Source organism: Hyperolius riggenbachi, chromosome 7 (assembly GCF_040937935.1).
Source record: "Hyperolius riggenbachi isolate aHypRig1 chromosome 7, aHypRig1.pri, whole genome shotgun sequence".
NCBI classification, from domain to species: domain Eukaryota; kingdom Metazoa; phylum Chordata; class Amphibia; order Anura; family Hyperoliidae; genus Hyperolius; species Hyperolius riggenbachi.
The window spans coordinates 183,840,455-183,865,515 of record NC_090652.1 but is presented as its reverse complement, the minus strand read 5'-3'; the positions used below and the strand labels follow the sequence as shown (position 1 = coordinate 183,865,515).

Genomic DNA, 25,061 nt, shown 5'->3' with positions numbered 1-25,061 from the left:
GAGTCGGCGGCCCCCCCTGCACCCCAGTCTGCCCCCCCTGGTACTCTCCGCTGCAGGCATCAGCTGTGACTCAAAGACAAAAGAGCGGCTCCTCTGATAACATTGTGGGAACAATTTACTTCCAGTATGCGTGCCTATTAGGTCGGAGCCACTCTCTTGTCTTTGCATCATGGCAAATGCCTGCAGTGAAGAGGATCAAGGGAGCAGACTGAGGTGCAGGACGGGACGCTGACTACAGGAGGTAAAGGAGCAGCGGCCGGAAAAAAGAGACATCTGGGGGTGGAGCAATAGAGTGATAGAGCGTAGCCACACTCTATCACTCATACTCAAGGAGGGGCGGGGGCGGAGCCGCTAGCATGGCCGGGCCAACTTATAAAGCACCCCCGGGCAAATTCTAATGTTAATTTGAAAAGCAGTGGCGGGTCAAGTATTCTGGCGCTGTGGGTCAAATTTGGCCTGCGGCCCAGAGTTTGACAAATATGTTTTAAATATGGGGGGGGGGGGGGGGGACTCTCTCTCTCTCTGTCTTTTAAAATTACTTTACTATAAATCTATGCATCAACAAAGCATAGATTAAGTAAAATTTCCAAATTTCCCTTCTTAAAACTGAAGGTATTTGCAGTAATTTAGCTTTAAAGAGGAACTGTAACCAAGGATTGAACTTCATCCCAAACAGTAGCTGATACCCCTTTTCCCAGTTTACTGTCTCTGAACCTTGTTGCATTGCAATTACAGCTGTTCCAACTGCCAAGCAACCAGTATCTCCCTCTGTACATATGTATATCTATGTATTTCTATACTTAAAAAAACCCTTTTAGCATATCACATTGTCAGGAGGTGTGGTCATAGATAATGGCATTTGGTTCTGTCTGGTTTTCTTTTCATGTCTGCCAGTAGTAAAGTTCCATGCAAGCTTATTGTGGATCAAACAATATGAATAAATCACATATCAATGATTTCTTGATCTCTCTTTTTTAACTTCTCACTTTGCAATGTATTGATTCCCCCCCCCCCCCCCCCCCCCTTTTCATTTCAGTTTCTCTTTAAGTGAGCAACTGTGGTTTCCTGTTATGAATAATGAATAATAAATATATACAAATCAACTATTTATGCCCCTGAAGCCCGGCTCACATAAAGGGATGTAAAGGAGGCAAATTGTAATCATTGCTTTTTTAGTAAGAGTGCTTTTTTTGTACTCTTTTAGCCAGCCATACTTTCTTAATGGTTCCGGGTCACCACAAGCTCTCTGAGTATGCTGTAAAGCAAAGATTATAATCTCAACCTTACACTATAGAGATTAGTGAAAGAGAAACGCCTCATAACTGAAATCAAACATCAAAACATTAATCATAAGGCTCATTATTGCAAAATATTTAATGTATAATCTTAAAGGAACAGAAAAAGTGCAAAAATGTAAAATACATGTTAACACATACAGATAAGAAGTATGTTTCTTCCAGAGTAAAATGAGCCATAAATTACTTTTCTCCTATATTGCTTTCATTTACCGTAGGAAGTAGAAGTCTGACAGAAGTCTGGCATGTTTTGGACCAGCTCATCTCCCTATGGGGATTCTCAGCATGACCTTTATGATTTATAAAGACACTCCCTGAAAAGCATTTATACAAATATGTTACCCAGCCTCCCTACTTGCTGCACACTATTCTTCTTCTGTTCTCATTCTGTTGTGCTTTTGAAAATAAAGAAAAACCTGAGAACCCCCCCATGAGGAGATGAGCTGGTCCAAAACCTGTCGGTAATGTCAGATTTGTACTACCTACTGTAACTCACAGCAACGCACGCCCGCCCCTTCCTCCCCTTCAGACACTTGGGTTTTATTATAGGGGATAAAGAAAGATATTCCTTAAAAAGGATTTAAACAATGATGCCGGCCATCTTCCCTGCTCACTACACAGTTTTTTTGGCAGTTGAACAGAGCAACTGCTATTCAATAAGTGATTTGGAAAATAAATAAATAAATTCCTGAGAATCCCCCATGAAGAGCTAGACTAGTCCAAAACCTGTCGCTTCTGTCAGATTTCTACTACCTACTGTAAGTGATAGCAAGATAGGAGAAAAGTAAATTATGGCTCATTTTACTCTGGAAAAAATGTACTTACTATTTTTTTACGTGAACACATTTTAAATTTTACAATTTTTCGCCATAATGCCCCTTTAAAAGGACCACTACTAGTTTATAGCAATCAAATCGTCCCTTTCTCTCTTCAAACTAAACATTCATCAATCATATCTTCTCCTTGCATTCACTGATTAAAATCCAATAAACTTGAAATATTCTAGGAGTATAACGTAATAAGCATACTGATATAAAACAAGTAAACCCAACAACCCCTTGTTTGCTTAACTTTTTAACAAACGGTAATGCAAAAAAAATGCCGACTTATTTCTATTTTGAATAATAGATTTTTATTGAAGGAATACATTGCACTTCATCAACATTTATCTTTCCATATTACCTGGATTGCTACTGTTCTTAAAAAGCATATCTCATCTTCCTTCTTTTTCTTATGTAAAAGGAGAACAAGACTGTTCAAACACAAACTAATAATAATCTACAAGAGTTAAAGTGTTGTTTTAATGTTACAATAGTATCCTTTGTTGTTTTTTTTTTGCAATGATTACCAACTTCCTAAAAATAACTCTGTGACAGGGTCTCTCATATTGGATTTCATCAACACCATTAATTTATATAAATATGGGAATGTTTATTTATATGGGAAAATTTCTAATCCAACCCATTAGAACTGAAAATAAGTTCACAATCAAACCAACAAATCAAACAGAACGAAACAAAAATTAAACAAAACTATATGTTCTGCGAGTTGTCCCTGGTTATCGGTACCTTGCATGTACTATTTTTTTAAGGCATTAATTTACAGAACATATTTAAATTTTAAGGTCATTACTTCCGAGACTTGCAAAACAGCTGTCTAGATATTCATTAGTCACATCTTCCAACCGCCTTGGCTTCCACTTTGGATTTTGATCTTTGTCAATAAGAACTAAAAGTAAAAACAGAACATTATTAAATGACCTTCTTCAATTTCCAAATGCTACCCAAAATATGTTTTATAAATGCAATTGAATGAAAAGATGCACTTAAAAAGAGACTTAAGTCAGTGAACCAGCATGTGTTTACTGTAAAGCACCTTACATAGTGCTAAACTGCCGCTATCCTGTGGCAAAACGAGGGGTTTATACCCCCCAAATCCCCTCTGTAAACTTAGGGGAGCGCTTCCTGAAGAGGCAGAGCTTAGCCCTGTAGCTCTGCCTCTCAGCGCGTCAATCCCCGCTGATTGCCGCCTCTCCCCGCCGCTGATTGCCCCCTCTCCCCACCCCCTCAATCTGCCTTCACAGAGAGGGGTGGGGAGAGGCGGAGATCCGTGCGGCGATTGACGCGCATGGAGGCAGAGCTGCAGCTCATAGCTCTGCCTCCATGAGCAGAAAAATCCACGATCAAGAAAGTCACGGATTTTGCAGGGGGGGATTTGGGGGGTAATGCCGCGAGATAGCAGCGGCGGTTTAGCACTATGTAAGGTGCTTTACAGTAAACACATGCTGGTTCATTCACTTCAGAGTCTCTTTAATAATAGGATTGATGAGACATATGGCTTGAAATCACATCAATTCTGAGTGGAATACAACCTTAATTAAATTAGAGAAATCTCAAGGTATGAAAGGTTACCAAAAGGCTTGACTGGGGTACTCTTTCAACCACTTATACTACAAAGAACACATGGTTTTAGAACAACCAAGAAAAGACATTCATGCTGAAAGCAAAAATCCAATAAATGCCATTGCTAGAGAAAATACCAAACTATACATAGTTACATAGTTATTTTGGTTGAAAAAAGACATACGTCCATCGAGTTCAACCAGTACAAAGTACAACACCAGCCTGCTCCCTCACATATTCTTGTTGATCCAGAGGAAGGCGAAAAAACCCTTACAAGGCATGGTCCAATTTGCCCCAAAAGGGAAAAATTCCTTCCCGACTCCAGATGGCAATCAGATAAAATCCTGGATCAACATCATTAGGCATAACCTAGTAATTGTAGCCATGGATGTCTTTCAACGCAAGGAAAGCATCTAAGCCCCCTTTAAATGCAGGTATAGAGTTTGCCATAACGACTTCCTGTGGCAATGCATTCCACATCTTAATCACTCTTACTGTAAAGAACCCTTTCCTAAATAAATGGCTAAAAAGTTTTTCCTCCATGCGCAGATCATGTACTCTAGTCCTTTGAGAAAGCCTAGGGACAAAAAGCTCATCTGCCAAGCTATTATATTGCCCTCTGATGTATTTATACATGTTAATTAAATCTCCTCTAAGGCATCTTTTCTCTAGACTAAATAAACCCAGTTTTTCTAACCTTTCTTGGTAAGCGAGACCTTCCATCCCACGTATCAATTTTGTTGCTCGTCTCTGCACCTGCTCTAAAACTGCAATATCTTTTTTGTAATGTGGTGCCCAGAACTGAATTCCATATTCCAGATGTGGCCTTACTAGAGAGTTAAACAGGGGCAATATTATGCTAGCATCTTGAGTTTTTATTTCCCTTTTAATGCATCCCAAAATTTTGTTAGCTTTAGCTGCAGCGGCTTGGCATTGAGTACGATTATTTAACTTGTTGTCGATGAGTACTCCTAAATCCTTCTCTAAGTTTGATGTCCCCAACTGTATCCCATTTATTTTGTATGGTGCTAGACCACTGGTACGACCAAAATGCATGACTTTACATTTTTCAACATTGAATTTCATCTGCCATTTATGTGCCCATATAGCCATCCTATCCAGATCCTGTTGCAATATGACACTATCTTCCTGAGAGTTGATGATTCTGCACAATTTTGTATCATCTGCAAAAATAGCAACATTGCTCACTACTGCATCTACTAGGTCATTAATAAATAAATTGAAGAGCAATGGACCCAGTACAGACCCCTGTGGGACCCCACTGCTAACAGTCTCCCATTTTGAGTACGATCCATTGACCACAACTCTTTGTTTTCTGTCCATTAGCCAGTTCCCTATCCATGCACACAGACTCTTCCCCAGTCCTTGCATCCTCAACTTTTGCACCAGACTTTTGTGGGGAACAGTGTCGAAGGCCTTTGCAAAGTCCAAGTATATCACATTTACAGCATTCCCAATATCCATATTAGCATTCACTACCTCATAAAAGCTAAGCATGTTAGTCAAACAGGACCTGTCTTTAGTAAACCCATGTTGATGCTGAGAAATAAGATTACTTTCTACTATGAAGTCATGTATAATATCTCTTAGTAACCCCTCAAATAGTTTGCATACAACTGATGTTAAGCTTACAGGTCTATAATTTCCTGGATCTGATTTTTTGCCCTTCTTAAATAATGGGAAAACGTGGGCTGTACGCCAATCCACTGGGACTCTGCCAGTTGCAAGAGAGTCACAAAAGATAAGATAAAGGGGTTTAGCTATAACTGAACTTAATTCCCTTAGGACCCGAGGATGCATGCCATCCGGGCCAGGTGCCTTGTCTATTTTTAATTTATTTAGTCTTGCCTTCACTTCTTCCTGCATTAAGTATTTAATATTACAGTTAGAAGATTGAGACTCTTCTGCCTCTGTAATTTGCAACAGTGCTGTTTCCTTTGTGAAGACAGAAGCAAAGAAAGCATTTAATAACTCTGCCTTACCTTGGTCATCCACCATTGAGTTCCCACCCTCATCCTTTAGGAGTCCTATACAGTAAACCTTCCTTTTTTTAGAGTTGATGTGCTTGTAAAACTTTTTTGGGTTAGATTTGATATCCCTAGCGATTTGATTTTCAGCTTCGATCTTTGCCAGCCTAATTTCTTTTTTACAATTTTTATTGCACTCCTTATAATTGCTTAGTGCAGCCTCGGTCCCCTCATGTTTTAGGACCTTATAGGCATTCCTTTTCCTCTTCATTTTATCCCTAACCTTTCTATTCATCCATAGAGGCCTTTTTTTTGTATTCCTAGACATTTTGTTTCCATATGGGATATACATACTACAATATTGATTGAGAATAAGTTTAAAAGCTTGCCGTTTCCCTTCAGTGTCCTCCCCTTGTAGTACATTATCCCAGTTCACCAAACTTAGTGCCTGCCTAATTTGATTGAACTTTGCTTTTCTAAAATTCATAGTTTTAGTGGTCCCGCTGCCCCGTGGCCTATCAGTCACCAGATCAAACATTATCATGTTGTGATCACTATTTCCCCAATGTTCTTGAACCTGCACATTTGATACATTATCTGGTCTATTAGAAATGATCAGATCCAGTAACGAATTCCCCCTAGTTGGTTCCGTTACCATTTGAGTCAAGTAATTGTCCTGTAGTGCTGCCAGAAATCTGCTGCTTTTACCAGAATGGGTAGCCTCAATACCCCAGTCAATGTCTGGAAAGTTGAAGTCGCCCATAACTATGACCTCATTTTTACTTGCAGCTTTTTCAATCTGCTGTAGTAATCGCAGTTCTGCAGCTTCATTAATATGAGGTGGTCTGTAGCATACCCCAATAAGCAATTGGCAACTTTTATTTCCACCATGAATATTTACCCAAACGGACTCCACATCTTCGCAATCTTCTTCCATCTCATCGTTGAGGACATCTGTAAAAGAATTCTTAACAAAGAGACAAACCCCTCCACCTTTTTTTCCCTGTTCTATCCCTCCTAAACACATTGTATCCTTTTAAATTAGCTATCCAGTCATGGCTTTCATCCATCCATGTCTCGGTTATTCCCACAATGTCATAGCCTTTGTCATTCAGAATGAACTCTAGTTCGTCTATTTTATTTGCAAGGCTCTGAGCATTGGTTACCATGCACTTTATATTTTTACCACCACATTTACCAATTTTGTTTACTTGAAATGGGCTACTTGAAGTTTTACCAACCTCCTTAATCCTTATACTGTCCCCACCCCCCTCTCCACCCCCCATAATGTTAGGCTCCCACTGTCTTTTTACCTTATCTTGTCTACATATTGAGACTTTATCCTCCCGCCTCCCCCCAGATCCTAGTTTAAAATCACCTCCAAACATTTAGCCATCTTCTCCCCCAATGCAGCTGCACCCTTCCCATTAAGGTGCAGCCCATCCCTGCTGTAGAACCTGTAGCCGACTGCAAAGTTTGCCCAGTTCTCCAGGAAACCAAACCCTTCCTTCCTACACCAATTTCTCAGCCACTTATTTAACTCCCTAAGCTCCCTCTGTCTCTCAGATGTAGCACGTGGCACTGGCAGTATTTCAGAGAACACCACCTTGGAAGTCCTTGCTTTAAGTTTATCTCCAAGTACCTGAAAATCATTTTTGAGGACCTTCCATCTCCCACTAACTTTGTCATTGGTGCCAATGTGTACCATGACAGCTGGGTCTTCCCCAGCCCCACCCAATAATCTGTTAATTCTTTCCGCTACATGCCGAACCCGAGCACCCGGGAGGCAACAGACTGTACAGCATTCACGGTTTCTTCGACAGATTACCCTATCTGTGCGTCTAATAATTGAATCCCTTACCACCAGTACCTGTCTAGCCTTAGCTGCGCTCCTATTCCCTTTCTCGTTACAGCAGTCTGCCCCTTGGTTGCTAAGGAGCACATCCTGCTGCAGCATTGCTACTCCTGAATCCTCCTCCCCAATATTACGCAAACAAGCATACTTTTTTTTTTTTTTTTTTTTTTTTTTTTTTAACTGAGCGCACCCAGACTGGTGCTGCTGCTCTCTAAGTCTGCTCCAGACATTACATCTCATTTCTGCTACTTTAAACCTCTTAATGAAAAGACTGGACCGAAATTTCAGTGGATTCTAATGTAGCACTTCTCCAGCAACACCTATAACCTTTCAGAACACCTGGATTACTTGGGATGGCAAAGATTTAAGCTGGATTGGATCTTCCTTGGTATCACACACGGCTGAACACTGCACACCTTCCTTGGAATTGACCTGAGACCTTAAAGACTTTCTGCCTCTTTGTGCCTGCCCTCTCCCATCCTGTGAGTAACTTTCATCGATTATCTACAGCATCTATGCTCAATAGACTATATTTTTCTACATATATTATACATTATATCTTCAAATTCCTAAACAAAGAACTGTGTTTTCAAATTCATGCAGTCCATCCATACATCTCTGTGTAAGGACAATTCAGTCTATACAGGCCCTTTGATCTCTGCAGGATACCAGCCACAGCTGACAAACTTCACACCTTGACTCTAAATAGGACCTATCTCAGCAGGAGCCCTGAGCTGTCTCTTGTCCATCCTAATGTGTAAACATCAATATTCAGCAGAGAGACTTCTAGCTGTATACCAACCAAGAAATATCTATCCAATTGACAAATCCACAATAATTCTACTGAAGTCTGTTGGAATCTTCAGAAAGACAAAGAGAGGCTGGAGAGGACGTGGGAAAAGATATTCTTCACCGCAGAACCAAAATAACTCTGTGACAAAATCTGCAGAGTACACCCAGCCAACAACCCTAATAGCTCCAGCACAATCCAGCAGAGATGACAGCCACACATCTGGAGACTGTTCTGTCTTGGAGTCATCAATCTCAGACCCTAGCTCCCAGGGTAGCCCCATCAAGGCTGTCCTCTGTAATGTCAGATCGATAAACAACAAAACATACATGATCTAATAGAGTCTTCTGATCTGGCCTGCCTGACTGAAACCTGGCTTTCTGAACCAGTTGGCCCCACCCTGGAGGCTGCCGTGCCAACAAACTATTCCGTGATATACTGCAACAGGAAAGAACGCAGGGGAGGAGGGGTTGCACTTTGCTTTAGATCAGCTTTGAAAATCAGACCACTTACTGTAGGTCCTACCAACTCGTTTGAATGCTTGGGGGTGCAACTTTCAGCTGAGAAAAACATTAACATATTGCTGATCTACCGCCCACTAGAAAAACACTCAGACTTCCTTAAGGAACTTGTAGACCTCCTATGCAACCTAACACTGGAACACCCCAGATGGATTGTTCTTGGAGATTTCAATACATGGGTGGATGACTCCTCTTCAAAACTTGGAATAGAGCTACCTCGTGCCTTACATGAACTGGGCTTCCTCCAATCAATCAGCTCTGCTACTCACAGGAAAGGCCACACTCTGGACCTTATATTCCATACTGGCTGTCAATAGCCAATGTGGAAATTAATCCTGTTGCCTGGTCAGACCATCACACTATCCACTTCTCCCTCTCAATACCAGCTGTCAAACACCAGGTCAAGAATCAAATAAAATATCGCCGCTTAAAAGGGCTAACACCTCAACATATCCGAGATAACCTTAGCTTTGATGAATTGACTGACTCCAGCTTGGACCCTGATACTCTGGTGTTTAAATACAACAAATGTGTGTCCTCCACCTTTGAGACCATTGCTCCTCTGTGCACCAAATATCTTACTCCACACCATCATGCACAGTGGTTTGATAACGCTATAAAAGAGCTGAAAAGACAAGGCCGAAAACTTGAGAGACTGTGGCGCAAATCTCAGTCCCCAGAAGACAAACATGCCTTAATCCTCCACTTGAAGAGCTACCAAAAGGTAATCACGGGAAAAAAATCATCCTTTCTATCACAAGAGATTGCAAATGCAGTTAACAAACCAGCCCAACTGTTCCGCACAGTGGAAAAACTCTGCAACCCGGCATGTCAAAAACTTAACATCGAGTCTTCAAAGGACCTCTGTGACCAATTTGCCCATTTCTTCACAGACAACGTCTCCGCTATAAGGTCCGCCATCCAACTTACAGCATCTGAGCCTAATATAGCGCCGAAGACCATTAGCAGAGACAATGTAACACCTTGGTCAAACTTCAAAGAAATTGATGAAGAAGTCACATCAAGCATCCTCCTTCACGTCCGCCTAACTACCTGTGACCTAGATCCTGGCCCAACACAGTTCATGTTGAACTGCCCCGACCTGTTCGTACCGGTATTCCTAAAAATTGTTAACTGTTCCTTAAAATCAGGGATATTTCCTGCTTTACTGAAGGAAGCAATCATCAGGCCTCTCCTCAAAAAACCCTCCCTGGACCCAGATGCAATGACCAGCTACAGACCTGTCTCTAACCTTCCCTTTCTGGGCAAGCTAATTGAAAAAGCTGTTTACCTCCAGCTAGAAGCCAAAATCCTACAAAACAACAGTTATGACCCATTCCAGTCTGGCTTCAGGAAACACCACAGCACTGAAACGGCCCTCATCCAAATATGCAACCACCTGCTCATGGCAAGAGACAGAGGAGAGTGCTCCATCCTCATACTGCTAGACCTTTCTGCAGCCTTTGATACAGTTGACCATGACATCTTGATAAACAGGCTACAGGAATACTGCGGCATTGATGGCATAGTTCTTCAGTGGTTCCAATCCTTCTTGAGTGGCAGAACCCACAAAGTGTCTATGGGGCCCTTCCTGTCCACCCCTGTATCACTTAGGTATGGGGTGCCCCAGGGCTCAATCCTCTCTCCCCTGCTTTTCACGATTTACATGTTACCGCTGGGAAAACTAATCCAAAAACATGGCCTGACATACCACTGCTATGCAGACGACACTCAACTATATCTTTCCTTCAAGCCTGGTGTGACAGACCCAACTCTAACTATAAACGCCTGCTTACGTGAACTACAGCAATGGATGAATGACAACTGGCTGAAACTAAATGCAGACAAAACTGAAGTCCTTCTGATAGGAGGGCAGAGCATGATAACAAAACAACTTAACTTGCAGTCTTCACCACTGGGAATAGGAGGCACGGATCTGCGCAGCTCTGATCATGTGCGTAGCCTGGGAGTTCTAATTGACTGGGATTTAAACTTCAGAACTCAAATCTCTGCTGTGGTGAAATCATCCTATTTTCACCTGAAGAACATTGCAAAAATCAAGCACCTCATACCCCCAGAAGATCTGCCAACCTTAGCCCACGCCTTCATCACATCCCGACTGGACTACTGCAATGCTCTCTACACTGGCCTTCCAAAAAAGGTCTTGTACCGACTACAGCTGATACAGAATACTGCTGCCAGACTGCTAACCAACCAACCCCGTCACTGCCACATAATGCCAGTCCTGCACTCCCTTCACTGGCTACCTATAGAATGGAGGGTCCTATTCAAGATCGGCCTACTGACATTTAAATCCCTGAATAATTTAGGCCCTGGATACATGAAAGATATGTTGCAGCTGCGTAGCAATCCCCGCATTCTCAGATCAACAGGTTCTAATAATCTAGTCATACCCAGAGTCCACTTGGAAACTTTTGGTCCCAGAGCCTTCTGTCATGCTGCCCCTACGTTTTGGAACTCCTTACCTCAACAGATCAGGACAGCTCCATCCCTGGACGTGTTTAAATCCAGACTGAACACCCACCTGTTCAGTTTGGCATTTGCAGAAATATAACTTTTGTTGTGTGAATACTTCATCCTACTAATTACTGAATCTGAGAGAGCCTAAGCGCTTTGAGTCCTATGGGAGAAAAGCGCTATAGAAATGTTATTGTATTGTATATTGTATTATTGTATTGTATTATTAGTGAGGGACCATTCAATAAAAACAAATAAACCTATAAAAGCTGTGGGGAGTCACAGAATGTAGCATAATACTGAATAATAATATACATACATAGAATCCATATAACACCTTCAATCTGTTATAGCATTCAATATTACTTTACATGCACAAGTTACAATAAACCTGATGCAATGGACATACCTAGTTCAACAACTTCATAACAATGCTTTCTATTACTGCTAATAAGACCTCTTAAACCAGATGAACAAGTAACCAAATCCTAATGCAGTGGAGGAAAACAATTCAGAACAGGTGATTAGAGCTACTCCTGCTCCCCACAGCAAGGAAGCAGCTCTAATTCCCTCTCTGGTAAACACTATTTTATCTTTTTCCTTGCTTGCCTGTTCTGCATTGTTTTTCTCCTCTGCATTAGGATTTGGCTATATGTTCATCTGGCTTCAGAGGTCTCATTAGCAGTAACAAATCTACAGCACTTCCTCCTTCAACCCGAAAGGAGGCAGTGCAGTAGTCACGTGACCGTGAAGTGGGACGCGCCGTGGGATGGATTAAAGCAGAAGGCTCCTGGGTAAGTTTAACCCTCCTGTGCCCCCCGCTCAGGTATGCTAATTACCTGGATGAATTCCGAATAAAACCACGGAATTCATCCGTTGCTCATCACTAGTGAAGGTGACAAGAGTTCCCCGAACCAATCGCACTGCCTGGAATGAATGGACATGACCCTGATCAGGGGCCATGTTCATTCATAATAATGGAAATAAATGGTAAATTGTAGAAAAAAAATACATAAAAAGTTCCCTTAGGCACTCTAAGGACTTTTTTTTAATATATATGTCATGAGAATATATTACTGCTAATTTAGTAAATAAAGGCTTGTTATTATTGACCGGACACAAAAAAAAACCCCAAAAAGAAAAAAATACACCTTTATTTCCAAATAATATATTGTCGCCATACATTGTACTAGGAACATAATTTAAATGTTGTGATAGCCGGGACTAACAGGCAAACAAAGGTGGGTTTTATTTATAGTAGAATTGCTTATTTTAAAACTATAGAGGATGGAATTGAGGAAATAGTGTATTTTTATTTTTCCCGTTTTCCCCACAAATATACATTTCTGACATTCAAAAACAAAACAAAAACAAATCAGTGACCAATATAGCCACCTTTCTTTGCAAGGACACTCAAAAGCCTGCCATCCATGGATTCTGCCCGTGTTTTGAACTGTTCACCAACAACATTGCGTGCAGCAGCAACCACAGCCTCCCAGACACTGTTCAGAGAGGTGTACTGTTTTCCCTCCTTGTAAATCTCACATTTTATGATGGACCACAGGTTCTCAAGGGGGTTCAGATCAGGTGAACAAGGAGGCCATGTCATTAGTTTTTCTTCTTTTATACCCTTTCTTGCCAGCCACGCTGTGGAGTACTTGGAAGCGTGTGATGGAGCATTGTCCTGCATGAAAATCATGTTTTTCTTGAAGGATGCAGACTTCTTCCTGTACCACTGCTTGAAGAAGGTGTCTTCCAGAAACTGGCAGTAGGACTGGGAGTTGAGCTTGACTCCATCCTCAACCCAAAAAGGCCCCACAAGCTAATCTTTGATGATACCAGCCCAAACCAGTACTCCACCTCTACCTTGCTGGTGTCTGAGTCGGACTGGAGCTCTCTGCCCTTTACCAATCCAGCCACGGGCCCATCCATCTGGCCCATCAAGACTCGCTCTCATTTCATCAGTCCATAAAACGTTAGAAAAATCAGTCTTGAGACATTTCTTGGCCCAGTCTTGACGTTTCAGCTTGTGTGTCTTGTTCAGTGGTGGTCATCTTTCAGCCTTTCTTACCTTGGCCATGTCTCTGAGTATTGCACACCTTGTGCTTTTGGGCACTCCAGTGATGTTGCAGCTCTGAAATATGGCCAAACTGGTGGCAAGTGTCATCTTGGCAGGTGCACGCTTGACTTTTCTCAGTTCATGGGCAGTTATTTTGCGCCTTGGCTTTTCCACACGCTTCTTGCGACCCTGTTGACTATTTTGAATGAAACGCTTGATTGTTTGATGATCACGCTTCAGAAGCTGTGCAATTTTAAGAGTGCTGCATTCCTTTGCAAGATATCTCACTATTTTTGACTTTTCTGAGCCTGTCAAGTCCTTCTTTTGACCCATTTTGCCAAAGGAAAGGAAGTTGTCTAATAATTATGCACACCTGATATAGGGTGTTGATGTCATTAGACCACACCCCTTCTCATTACAGAGATGCACATCACCTAATATGCTTAATTGGTAGTAGGCTTTCGAGCCTATACAGCTTGGAGTAAGACAACATGCATAATCAGAATCAGAATCAGAATTTATTTCGCCAAGTACAGCGGAGCTGTACTCGGAATTATTTGTGGTACACATGGCATAGGCATAGTATAGGGAGACAAGACGTACAACACAACACAAACAGTTGGAATTACAGTAATGGTGTGGGTCTGACCCACGTTAGTGACAGACCACGGTCATCAGTTAGTGTTCCTGCTGGCATTCAGGAACAGTTCAATACTAATAATAGTCATGACAATAATAGTAGTAGTAGTAATACTGATGATGATGGTGGCCCCCATAGTGCCCAGAGCAGTGAGAACCAGGGCGGGCTTCGGTGAGAACTGGCTGGGAGGTCCCGCTAGGGCATGTCAGAAGGCGGGCCTGACGGGGGGAGGTTGGAGTTCAGCAGCCGAACCGCTTGGGGGAAGAAGGTGTTCTTCCGTCTGGAGGTTTTGCATGGTATAGTCCTGTAGTGGCGGCCCAATGGGAGGAGATTGAAGTAGCGTCTGCCTGGGTGAGAGGGGTCACGGGAGATCACAGTGGCCCTCTTCATCATCCTAGCGGAGTGGAGGAGATCAAGTGATGGTAGGGGTGACCCGATGATCCTCTCTGCATCAGTTATGACTCTCTGTAGTTTGTATTTTTCACTGGCTGTTGCACCCATGTACCATACAATGATTGAGGAGCAGAGGATGGATTCTATGGTGGCAGTATAGAAGCTGGCCAGCAGCTTCCTGGGCAAGCCGAATCTCTTTAGTTGGCGCAAGAAGAATAACCTCTGCTGAGATTTCTTCTGAATGTTGGTGGTGTTCTGCCCCCACTTCAGGTTGTTGGAAAGAGTTGTGCCAAGGAACCGCACGGATGTCACCCTAGAGACTTCGGTACCCTCAATGAGGACAGGTGGGAGGGGGGGAGGATTCTTCCTGAAGTCCATGACTAGTTCAACGGTTTTAGCAGCGTTGAGTACTAGGTTGTTGTCTCGGCACCAGTTGCAGATTCTCTCTACTTCGCTGCGGTACTCATGCTCTCCGGAGCTGCCAATTAGGCCGATGATGGTGGTGTCGTCTGCAAATTTGATGGTTTTCACAGAGTCCGCGGATGATATGCAATTGTTGGTATATAGGGAGAACAATAGTGGTGACAATACACAGCCCTGTGGAGCCCCTGTGTTGGTGGTTCTGACGCTGGAGTAGCAGTTGCCAAGTTTCACCTGCTGCGTTCTGTTAGTCAGGAAGTCCATGATCCATGCTCGAAGGGTGGGATCTACTCCGAGCTGCGTCAGATTTGTGAGCAGGATGTCTGGGCAGATCGTGTTGAACGCTGAGATGAAATCTAGGAACAGGAACCTGGCATAGGAGGCAGGGTTGTCCAGGTCCTCAGTGATGTATGCCAGGCTGGCGTTGATGGCGTCCTCCACAGATCTATTTGCCCTATAAGCAAATTGGAGCTGGTCGAGGTGGGCGTCCGTTTGCTTCTTCAGGTGGGAAAGGACCAGCCGTTCAAGGAGCTTCATAACGTTGGAGGTTAGGGCCACTGGTCGAAAGTTGTTGTGCTCAGTGCTGCCGGGTTTTTTGGGGATGATGTGGTAAAAATACTCATTTGCCTAATATTTCTGCACTCCCAGTATTCATGGTGGAAATAACTGTTGCCAATTGCTTACTGGGGTGTGCTACAGGCCGTCACATATTCATGAAGCTTCAGAACTGCAACTACTACAGCTGATTGAAAAAGCTGCAAGTAAAAATGAGGTCATAGTTATGGGTGACTTCAACTACTCAGACATTGATTAGGATATTGAAGCTACTCATTCTGGTAAAAGCGTCAGATTTCTTGCAACACTAGGACAGTTGCTTGGCTCAAATATTAACTGAAGAAAACTAAAGGGTATTGATTATTGGTTCGTAAGTGCTTCTGGATTTGATCATTTCAAATAGACCAGATAATGTATCAAATGTGCTGGTTCAAGAACATTTGGGTAATAGCGATAACAACATGATAACGTTTGATCTGGTGATTGATAGGTCGCGGGGCAACTAAAACTATGAATTTTAGAAAAGCAAAGTTCAATTAACTCAAGCAGGCACTAAGTTTGGTGGACTGGGATAATATACTACAAGGGAAGGAAACTGAAGGAATATGACAAACTTTTAAAATTATTAAAACCAATATTGTAGTAAATATATACCACATGGAAACAAGATGTCTAGGAATAAAAAAAGGCAACTATGGATGAATAGAAAGGTTAGAGTTAAAACGAAGTGAAAAAGAATGCCTTGGCCATGTCTCTGAGTATTGCACACCTTGTGCTTTTGGGCACTCCAGTGGTCCTAAAACAGGAGGGGACAGAGGCTGCATTAAAAAATTATAAGGGGTGTAATTAAGTTGTAAAAAAAAAAAAATTACCGGTAGGCTGGCAAAGATGAAACTGAAAGTCAAATCGCTAGGGATATCAAATCTAACTCAAATAATTTTTACAAGTATATCTGTCAAGGACTTACCTTTCACGTCCTGCGACACTACTGTCCCCTCCAGTGATGATCGTAATCAACTTATTCCGATTATGCAAAATTCTCATGTACATTTTCACATTTACGCTTCTACGTAATTATGATTTGTAAATTCAATTGATTACATATAGTTAATTGTAATTTCGCCTAAAATTTTGCGTATTTTTTGCATAATTTTGGGCCAAATTTGGCAGTGAATAGCATAGCCCCCATACATGGTAGTGATACCAAAATTGTTACATATTTTGGCGTAGTGGTTAGCGCTCTCGCCTTGCAAGCGCTGGGTCCCCGGTTCCAATCCCAGCCAGGTCAACATCTGTAAGGAGTTTGCATGTTCTCCCCGTATCTGAGTGGGTTTCCTCCGGGCACTCCAGTTTCCTCCAACATCCCAAAAACATACAGATAAGTTAATTGGCTTCCTCGTAAAATGGGCCCTATACTATAATACATGCACTACACGATATAGACATATGACTATGGTAGGGACTAGATTGTGAGCCCCTCTGAGGGACAGTTAGGGACAAGACAATATATATACTCTGTACAGCGCTGTGTAATATGTTGGTGCTATATAAATACTTAAATAAATAAATAAATAATGTTAAGGAGAACAGTGGGCACAAGGCAAAAAAATAATTTTCCACAAAGACCTTGTAGTTTTTGAGAAAATTGATTTTAAAATGCAAAGAAAAAATGTTTTTTAAACAAAAAAAATGACAAAAACATTTTTCTTTCTATACAGGTCCTTCTCAAAAAATTAGCATATTGTGATAAAGTTCATTATTTTCTGTAATGTACTGATAAACAGACTTTCATATATTTTAGATTCATTACACACAACTGAAGTAGTTCAAGCTTTTTATTGTTTTAATATTGATGATTTTGGCATACAGCTCATGAAAACCCAAAATTCCGATCACAAAAAATTTGCATATTTCATCCGACCAATAAAAGAGAAGTGTTTTTAAAACAAAAAAAGTCAACCTTCAAATAATTATGTTCAGTTATGCACTCAATACTTGGTCGGGAATCCTTTTGCAGAAATGACTACTTCAATGCGGCGTGGCATGGAGGCAATCAGCCTGTGGCACTGCTCAGGTGTTATGGAGGCCCAGGATGCTTTGATAGTGGCCTTAAGCTCATCCAGAGTGTTGGGTCTTGCATCTCTCAACTTTCTCTTCACAATATCCCACAGATTCTCTATGGGCTTCAGGTCAGGAGAGTTGACAGGCCAATTTAGCACAGTAATACCATGGTCAGTAAACCATTTACCAGTGGTTTTGGCAGGGCTGGGACAACAAGGTCCACCATCAACAGAGGCTGAGCTGCCCAAATGCGCCCCCCCCCACGTCGTGGCAAAAAATGGGCGTGGTCATGACATCATGTGAGCGGGGCTAACTGTAATGTAACGCATAACAGTGAGGCGGCAGGTCAGAGTTTCCACAACAGTTAGGCAAAGTGACTCTAAGGCTCCCTGCACGCTGCAAGTCCAATTTGTGATTCCGATTTTCCCTGAATGCGATCAACAGAAAAACGCAGAAAGAAATACAGCATGCAGTAACAACTAAAAACCAGAATCGCATGTAAAAAAACGATTAACAATTGGAATCGCAAGCAGGGAGCCTAAGGGTAATTAGACATCATTCCACAAAAACATAAGGAAGCAGTGTTTCTGCCAGGGCTGTGGAGTCGGTACAAAAATCTTCCAACCCAACTCCGACTCCCAACTCCTCAGTTTATGAAACCATGACTCCGACTCCAACTCCGACTTCGGGTACCCAAAATGGTTCCAACTCCTCGACTCCGACTTCTTAGTCTAATACTGTTAAGACTTAACAGGGCTGTGGATTTTGTACAAAAATCATCCGACTCCGACTCCTCAGTTTATGAAATCAACGACTCCGACTCCAACTCCGGGTTCCCAAAATTGCCTCGACTTCGACTCCAACTCCACAGCCCTGGTTTCTGCCATGATGTGGTGAGACTGAAGATTTGCATCATGGATGTGCAGATGATAAATCAGCAGAAACTGATGCTATTTATCAGCAAAGCCATCCGGGGAGCAGGGGTATAAGTAGCCAGGAGGACAGGGAGGGAATGGGATATAGGTAGCCAGGATGCAGGGAGGGGGGGTAAAAGTAGCTTCAGGGAGGGTGGGCAGAACTGGTGAGGGGGCAGAACTAAAGCGCCCGCTCTATGGGTGGGAGGGCAGGGAGGCAAGCGAGGGCTGAGGGTGATGCGGCCATGGTGGCCAGAGTCCTGCGGCCGGGACGTCCCGCGGGTAAAATTGTGACAATTCCTGGGACATTTTGCAACCTGGGACCGTGAACCCGGGACATGTCCCGGCTAAAGCGGGACATCTGGTCACCGTAAATTCAATACAGATGAGGGGGAATTAGACATGCTAAACTCTCTAAATACATACAGGGTGTATTTTCTCTGTTTTCCTTTCAACCTGTGCAAGAGTTCAGGTCCACTTTAAAAGTGAAACATTGATGGGATGCTTTTAAAGAGGGAGATATTTGAGGGAAGGAAGGATAGGGTAGAAAGGCAGAGGGGTAAAAAATTCAGAGACAGCAAAGGGGGGGGGGGGAGGTTAAGGGGAGATACAGCATGAGAAGGGAGGAATGGAGAGTGATAGGTAATGGGAGAGAGGCATGGGTATGGGTGACAGAAGCCAGCATCATCACAGACCTGACACACAGCTCATAGTCACTTCCCCTGTGTGCTCTCCTTTCACCCAGGAAGCCCAGTTGTGACATAAAACACTGGAGTTATCTAACAACCCTCACATAATCATGCAACAGCTTCATATTTCCAGGAAGGAGAGAGAGAGCTCCCAGCTGGACACTCACTCCAGAGAGGGTGAGAGTATCCTGCACACACACGTAGCAGCAGCATTAGGGAAACTGATCCAACTGCAGGAACAGGCAGTGTGTGCTGGACCTGAGCAGAATCTCTGCATGATCTGCTCTGACTTCTCTCCCTTCCTCACCCCCCTTTCCCAGCACAGCTACCTGTCCTGTGGAGTCCTCAACCTCATTCTTAAACTTCCCGAGTCCAGATCCTCTCGTCTCTAGTGCTCAGCCCCGCCCCTCAGTGTTACAGAGGAGAGAAGGAGGAGGGGAGGGATGCTCTGCTCTGTATGCACATACGCAGGAGAGACTGGGGACAGCGCAGCAGCAGACAGCTGATTACCCCACCGACAACAGCTGGTGTGTGGCTGGCGTGCGACACCCACCCCAGCTCTCCTGCCTGAGCTGCCTCCACCAAAGTAAAGGCAGCATAAACACAGTGGAGGTGGTGGGCGGCAATACAGGCACAACACCACAGCCCTACTCCTTGCATCCCCCCCCCCCCAGACTGCAGTGAGCTCTGCCCCGAGGCTCCAGCCTCGTGAGCCTCTGTGTCGGCACGGCCCTGGGTTTTGGCACTGTGAGCAGGTGCCAGGTCGTGCTGAAAAATGAAATCCTCTCCATAAAGCTTTTCAGCAGATGGAAGCATGAAGTGCTCTAAAATCTCCTGATAGCTAGCTGCATTGACCCTGCCCTTGTTAAAACACAGTGGACCAACACCAGCAGCTGACATGGCACCCCAGACCATCACTGACTGTGGGTACTTGACACTGGACTTCAGGCATTTTGGCATTTCCCTCTCCCCAGTCTTCCTCCAGAATCTGGCACCTTGATTTCGGAATGACATGCAAACGTTGCTTTCATCCGAAAAAAGTACTTTGGACCACTGAGCAACAGTCCAGTGCTGCTTCTCTGTAGCCCAGGTCAGGCGCTTCTGCCGCTGTTTCTGGTTCAAAAGTGGCTTGACCTGGGGAATGCAGCACCTGTAGCCCATTTCCTGCACACGCCTGTACACAGTGGCTCTGGATGTTTCTACTCCAGACTCAGTCCACTGCTTCCGCAGGTCCCCCAAGGTCTGGAATCGGTCCTTCTCCACAATTTTCCTCAGGGTCCGGCCACTTCTTCTCGTTGTGCAGCGTTTTCTGCCACACTTTTTCCTTCCCACAGACTTCCCACTGAGGTGCCTTGATACAGCACTCTGGGAACAGCCTATTCGTTCAGAAATTTCATATTTCTGTGTCTTACCCTCTTGCTTGAGGGTGTCAATGATGGCCTTCTGGACAGCAGTCAGGTCGGCTGTCTTACCCATGATTGCGGTTTTGAGTAATGAACCAGGCTGGGAGTTTTTAAAAGCCTCAGGAATCTTTTGCAGGTGTTTAGAGTTAATTAGTTGATTCAGATGATTAGGTTAATAGCTTGTTTAGAGAACCTATTCATGATATGCTAATTTTTTGAGATAGGAATTTGGGGTTTTCATGAGCTGTGTGCCAAAATCATCAATATTAAAACAATAAAAGGCTTGAACTACTTCAGTTGTGTGTAATAAATCTAAAATATATGAAAGTCTAATGTTTATCAGAAAATAATGAACTTTATCACAATATGCTAATTTTTTGAGAAGGACCTGTATTTAAAATAGATTTTCTCAAAAACTACAAGGTCTTTTTGGAAAATTTTAACTTGTACCCAATATTTTCCTTAACATACATAGCAATTTTGGTAGCAATAGCATGTATGGGGGCTTTGCAATTGACCATAACATTTGGCACAAAATTTCGCTAAATTGTGCGAAAATTACGCGAAACAATTATGCAAAATTATGAAATATTACTATTACATAAGAAATGAATTACGGTTTTCTCTGAAATTTAGCATTACGATTACGATGCATAATTGTGAATTTCTATGCGAAATTTCGGCCCACCACTAGTCACCTCTGTGAGCCGCTCGTCTCCCGGCAGTTCCGGGTTCGCACAATCTCCACACATGCAAAGCAACCCCTGCGTCCATGGCAACAGGGATGTGCGGGCGCAACCAGTAAGTCCGTCCTATACACTGCGGAGAGATAAATCGTAGTGTCAGCTGACATTTGGTAGTCAGCTGACACTCAGTCAGGCTAGAAGTGGGGCTGCTCTCTTATTGATTGTGTCAGCTGAAAATTAGCAGCTGACACTTAGGCAGGCTGGAAGTGGGGCTGCTCTGTTATTGGTTGTGTCAGCTGAAAATTAGCAGCTGACACTTAGGCAGGGTTGGTATTGTTGGTTGCTGATTGGTTGCTGTGTGAGCGACCGGCCACTGATTGGGTGAGTGATCATATTTAAACACTGATTTTTCAGTATTAGCAGCTGACACTCAGTCAGGCTGGAAGTGGGGCTGCTCTCTTATTGGTTGTGTCAGCTGAAAATTAGCAGCTGACACTTAGGCAGGCTGGAAGTGGGGCTGCTCTGTTATTGGTTGTGTCAGCTAAAAATTAGCAGCTGACACTTAGGCAGGGTTGGTATTGTTGGTTGCTGATTGGTTGCTGTGTGAGCGGCCGGCCACTGATTGGGTGAGTGATCATATTTAAACACTGATTTTTCAGTATCTCACTGCCCGTGACAGCGTTAGCTTTGGCTAGTTACTGGGTGCTATTATTATTGCTTGTCTTATTGGAATCGCTGGAATTGACCCTTGCCTGAACCTCGACCATTCTGTTTGCTTCCTGGACTGACTTTTGCCTTGTTGATTGTCGCCTGGATTGACCTCAGATTGTCTCGACCTTGTTTTTGCTCATCCCTTTGTACCGCGCATATCTGATTACCTGTGTATGACCTTGGATTGTTACTGAATTGCTATTATCTGTGTGTCTTGTTTGGCTTAGAAGTTTATTCGCTCACCCTGCATTCAGCTTCTACACCTTGCACATAAAAGGTCTGGGTGTAACCATAGTTAGGCAGGTGTTGTCTACTCACCTCCTGTTTAAGCGGGGACACTCCACATAAGGTGAAAACTGTGGGGATAGATTGGGGCATAGGAGCTGATTCGTGAGCGGATACTCTGATAGGCCTTACAACATCAACTCTAAAAAAAGAAAGGTAGACTGTATTGTGTTAAAAATCACCTTTTGCTCCGGCACCAGCAACTCATCAGCAAGAGTTGCAAACACGACTCATCACAGCAAGCAGGAGATGGACTTTCTTAGGCGTCTTCAAAGTATAAGGAGTTTATTCAGTAAACAGATATACAGATACAGTTCGTCACATCTTAGCACAGCAGATTCTTGCGTTGCGTTACACCTTCGTGATTACCTTCCTGCTGATGGTAATCAGGTCCTCTTATGTCTATCCTACGTTCAATCTAGACTACCTATGTACAGCATACATTATTTCAGATTACATAAATAAAGGAAAATAATTAGGGGTTCCAGTCAGCAGATAGAGAGCATGAAAGTAAGAGTGCCCTCCGTTGGCAAATCCTGAACCTTAATACTGACCAGGAAAGAGTTAACTGTGTCATCATCTGAACCATCTATGATTGGTTCAGATCCCTTGTGATGTCACGATACACACCTACTCACCTAATATTCTATGAGCCCTCTTGCCCCAGTTGCAGGAATGTTATGTTTATAAATACGGCCTATGTTGATTGTTCCCGTAGTCCATTTGTCTGGGGCAGTGTAGGCCTAAGACCTTGGACTAGGAACATCTTCTCAGTATCTGCTAGCATCATCGGCTTCAAGCAGACACTGAGAGGCTTCTGCCTGCATCATGAAAAACTCTATTTAAAGGTATACTCTGCGAACAAGCCTTTTACCTAAAACTCAGTCCAAATAACTGAGGCCTACTTAACCACTTGCCGACCGCCTTAAGCCGATGGACGGCGGCAAGGGCTGGGCCCAAACGACCGCAATACGCCCAACGGCGGTGGCGGCGGGCATGGTTATGCGGCGATCGCGTCATTCGTGACGCGATCAGCCGCCGGCGACAGGCTCCGCCCCCCTCGCGCTGTAACCCGCAGGCCGTTCGGAAGCGCCAGCGGGTTACTAGCACCCGGATTGCCGCATGGATTACGTATAATAGGCTTTGTATTGTATACAAAGCCTATTATACAGGCTGCCTCCTGCCCTGGTGGCCCCAGTGTCTGAGGGAACACCAGGGCAGGCTGCAGCCACCCTAGTCTGCACCCAAACACACTGATCTCCCCCCCCTGCCCCCTGATCGCCCACAGCACCCCTCAGACCCCCCCTGCCCACCCCCCAGACCCCTGTTTACACCCAATCACCCCCCTAATCACCCATCAATCACTCCCTGTCACTATCAATGCTATTTTTTTTATTAGGTCCCTAACTGCACCCTGGGGACTCCTGATCACCCCCACCCCTCAGATTCTCCCCAGACCCCCCCCCCCCCCCTGTGTACTGTATGCATCTATCCCCCCTGATCACCTGTCAATCACCTGTCAATCACCCATCAATCACCCCATGTCACTGCCACCCATCAATCAGCCCCTAACCTGCCCCTTGCGGGCAATCTGATCACCCACCCACACCAATAGATCGCCCGCAGATCCGATGTCAGATCACCTCCCAAGTGCATTGTTTACATCTGTTCTCTACCCTAAACACCCACTAATTACCCATCAATCACCCCTATCACCACCTGTCACTGTTACCCATCAGATTAGACCCTAATCTGCCCCTTGCGGGCACCCAATCAACCGCCCACATTCTCAGATTGCCCTCAGACCCCCCCCCTTCCTTATCAATTCGCCAGTGCATTATTTACATCTGTTCTTCCCTGTAATAACCCACTGATCACCTGTCAATCACCCATCAATCACCCCCTGTCACTGCCACCCATCAATAAGCCCCTAACCTGCCCATTGCGGGCAATCTAATCACCCACCCACACCAATAGATCGACCGCAGATCCGACGTCAGATCACCTCCCAAGTGCATTGTTTACATCTGTTCTCTACCCTAAACACCCACTAATTACCCATCAATCACCCCTATCACCACCTGTCACTGTTACCCATCAGATTAGACCCTAATCTGCCCCTTGCGGGCACCCAATCAACCGCCCACATGCTCAGATTGCCCTCAGACCCCCCCCCTTCCTTATCAATTCGCCAGTGCATTATTTACATCTGTTCTTCCCTGTAATAACCCACTGATCACCTGTCAATCACCCATCAATCACCCCCTGTCACTGCCACCCATCAATCAGCCCCTAAGCTGCCCCTTGCGGGCAATCTGATCACCCACCCACACCATCAGATCGCCTGCAGACCCGCCGTCAGATCACCTCCCAAGTGCGATGTTTGCATCTGTTCTCTCCTGTAAACACCCACTAATTACCCATCAATCACCCCCTGTCACCACCTGTCACTGTTACCCATCAGATTAGACCCTAATCTGCCCCTTGCGGGCACCCAATCACCCGCCCACACGCTCAGATTGCCCTCAGACCCCACCTTATCAATTCGCCAGTGCATTATTTACATCTGTTCTTCCCTGTAATAACCCACTGATCACCTGTCAATCACCTATCAACCACCCATCAATCACCCCCTCTCACTGCCACCCATCAATCACCTCCTGTCACTGCCAGCCATCAATCAGCCCCTAACCTGCCCCTTGTGGGCAATCTGATCACCCACCCACACCATCACATTGCCTGCAGACCCGCCGTCAGATCACCTCCCAAGTGTATTGTTTACATCTGTTCTCTCCTCTAAACACCCACTAATTACCCATCAATCACCTCCTGTCACTGCTACCCATCAGATTAGACCCTTATCTGCCCCTAGGGCACCCAATCACCCGCCCACACCCTCAGAACGCCCTAAGACCC

General features: G+C 44.1%; 1 protein-coding gene across 4 annotated transcripts in view; it reads right to left on the bottom strand.

Moving 5' to 3' along the window:
- Positions 1-2,401: 2,401 nt before the first annotated feature.
- Positions 2,402-25,061, bottom strand: part of HIBCH (3-hydroxyisobutyryl-CoA hydrolase) — a 1,291,623-nt gene continuing 1,268,963 nt past the window's right edge. For all 4 annotated transcript variants that reach the window (XM_068244938.1, XM_068244939.1, XM_068244937.1 and 1 more), the window contains one exon: positions 2,402-3,023. In XM_068244938.1, coding sequence (XP_068101039.1) covers positions 2,908-3,023 — 116 coding nt within the window. In that variant the 3' untranslated portion in view covers positions 2,402-2,907. The remainder of the gene's footprint in view (positions 3,024-25,061) is intronic.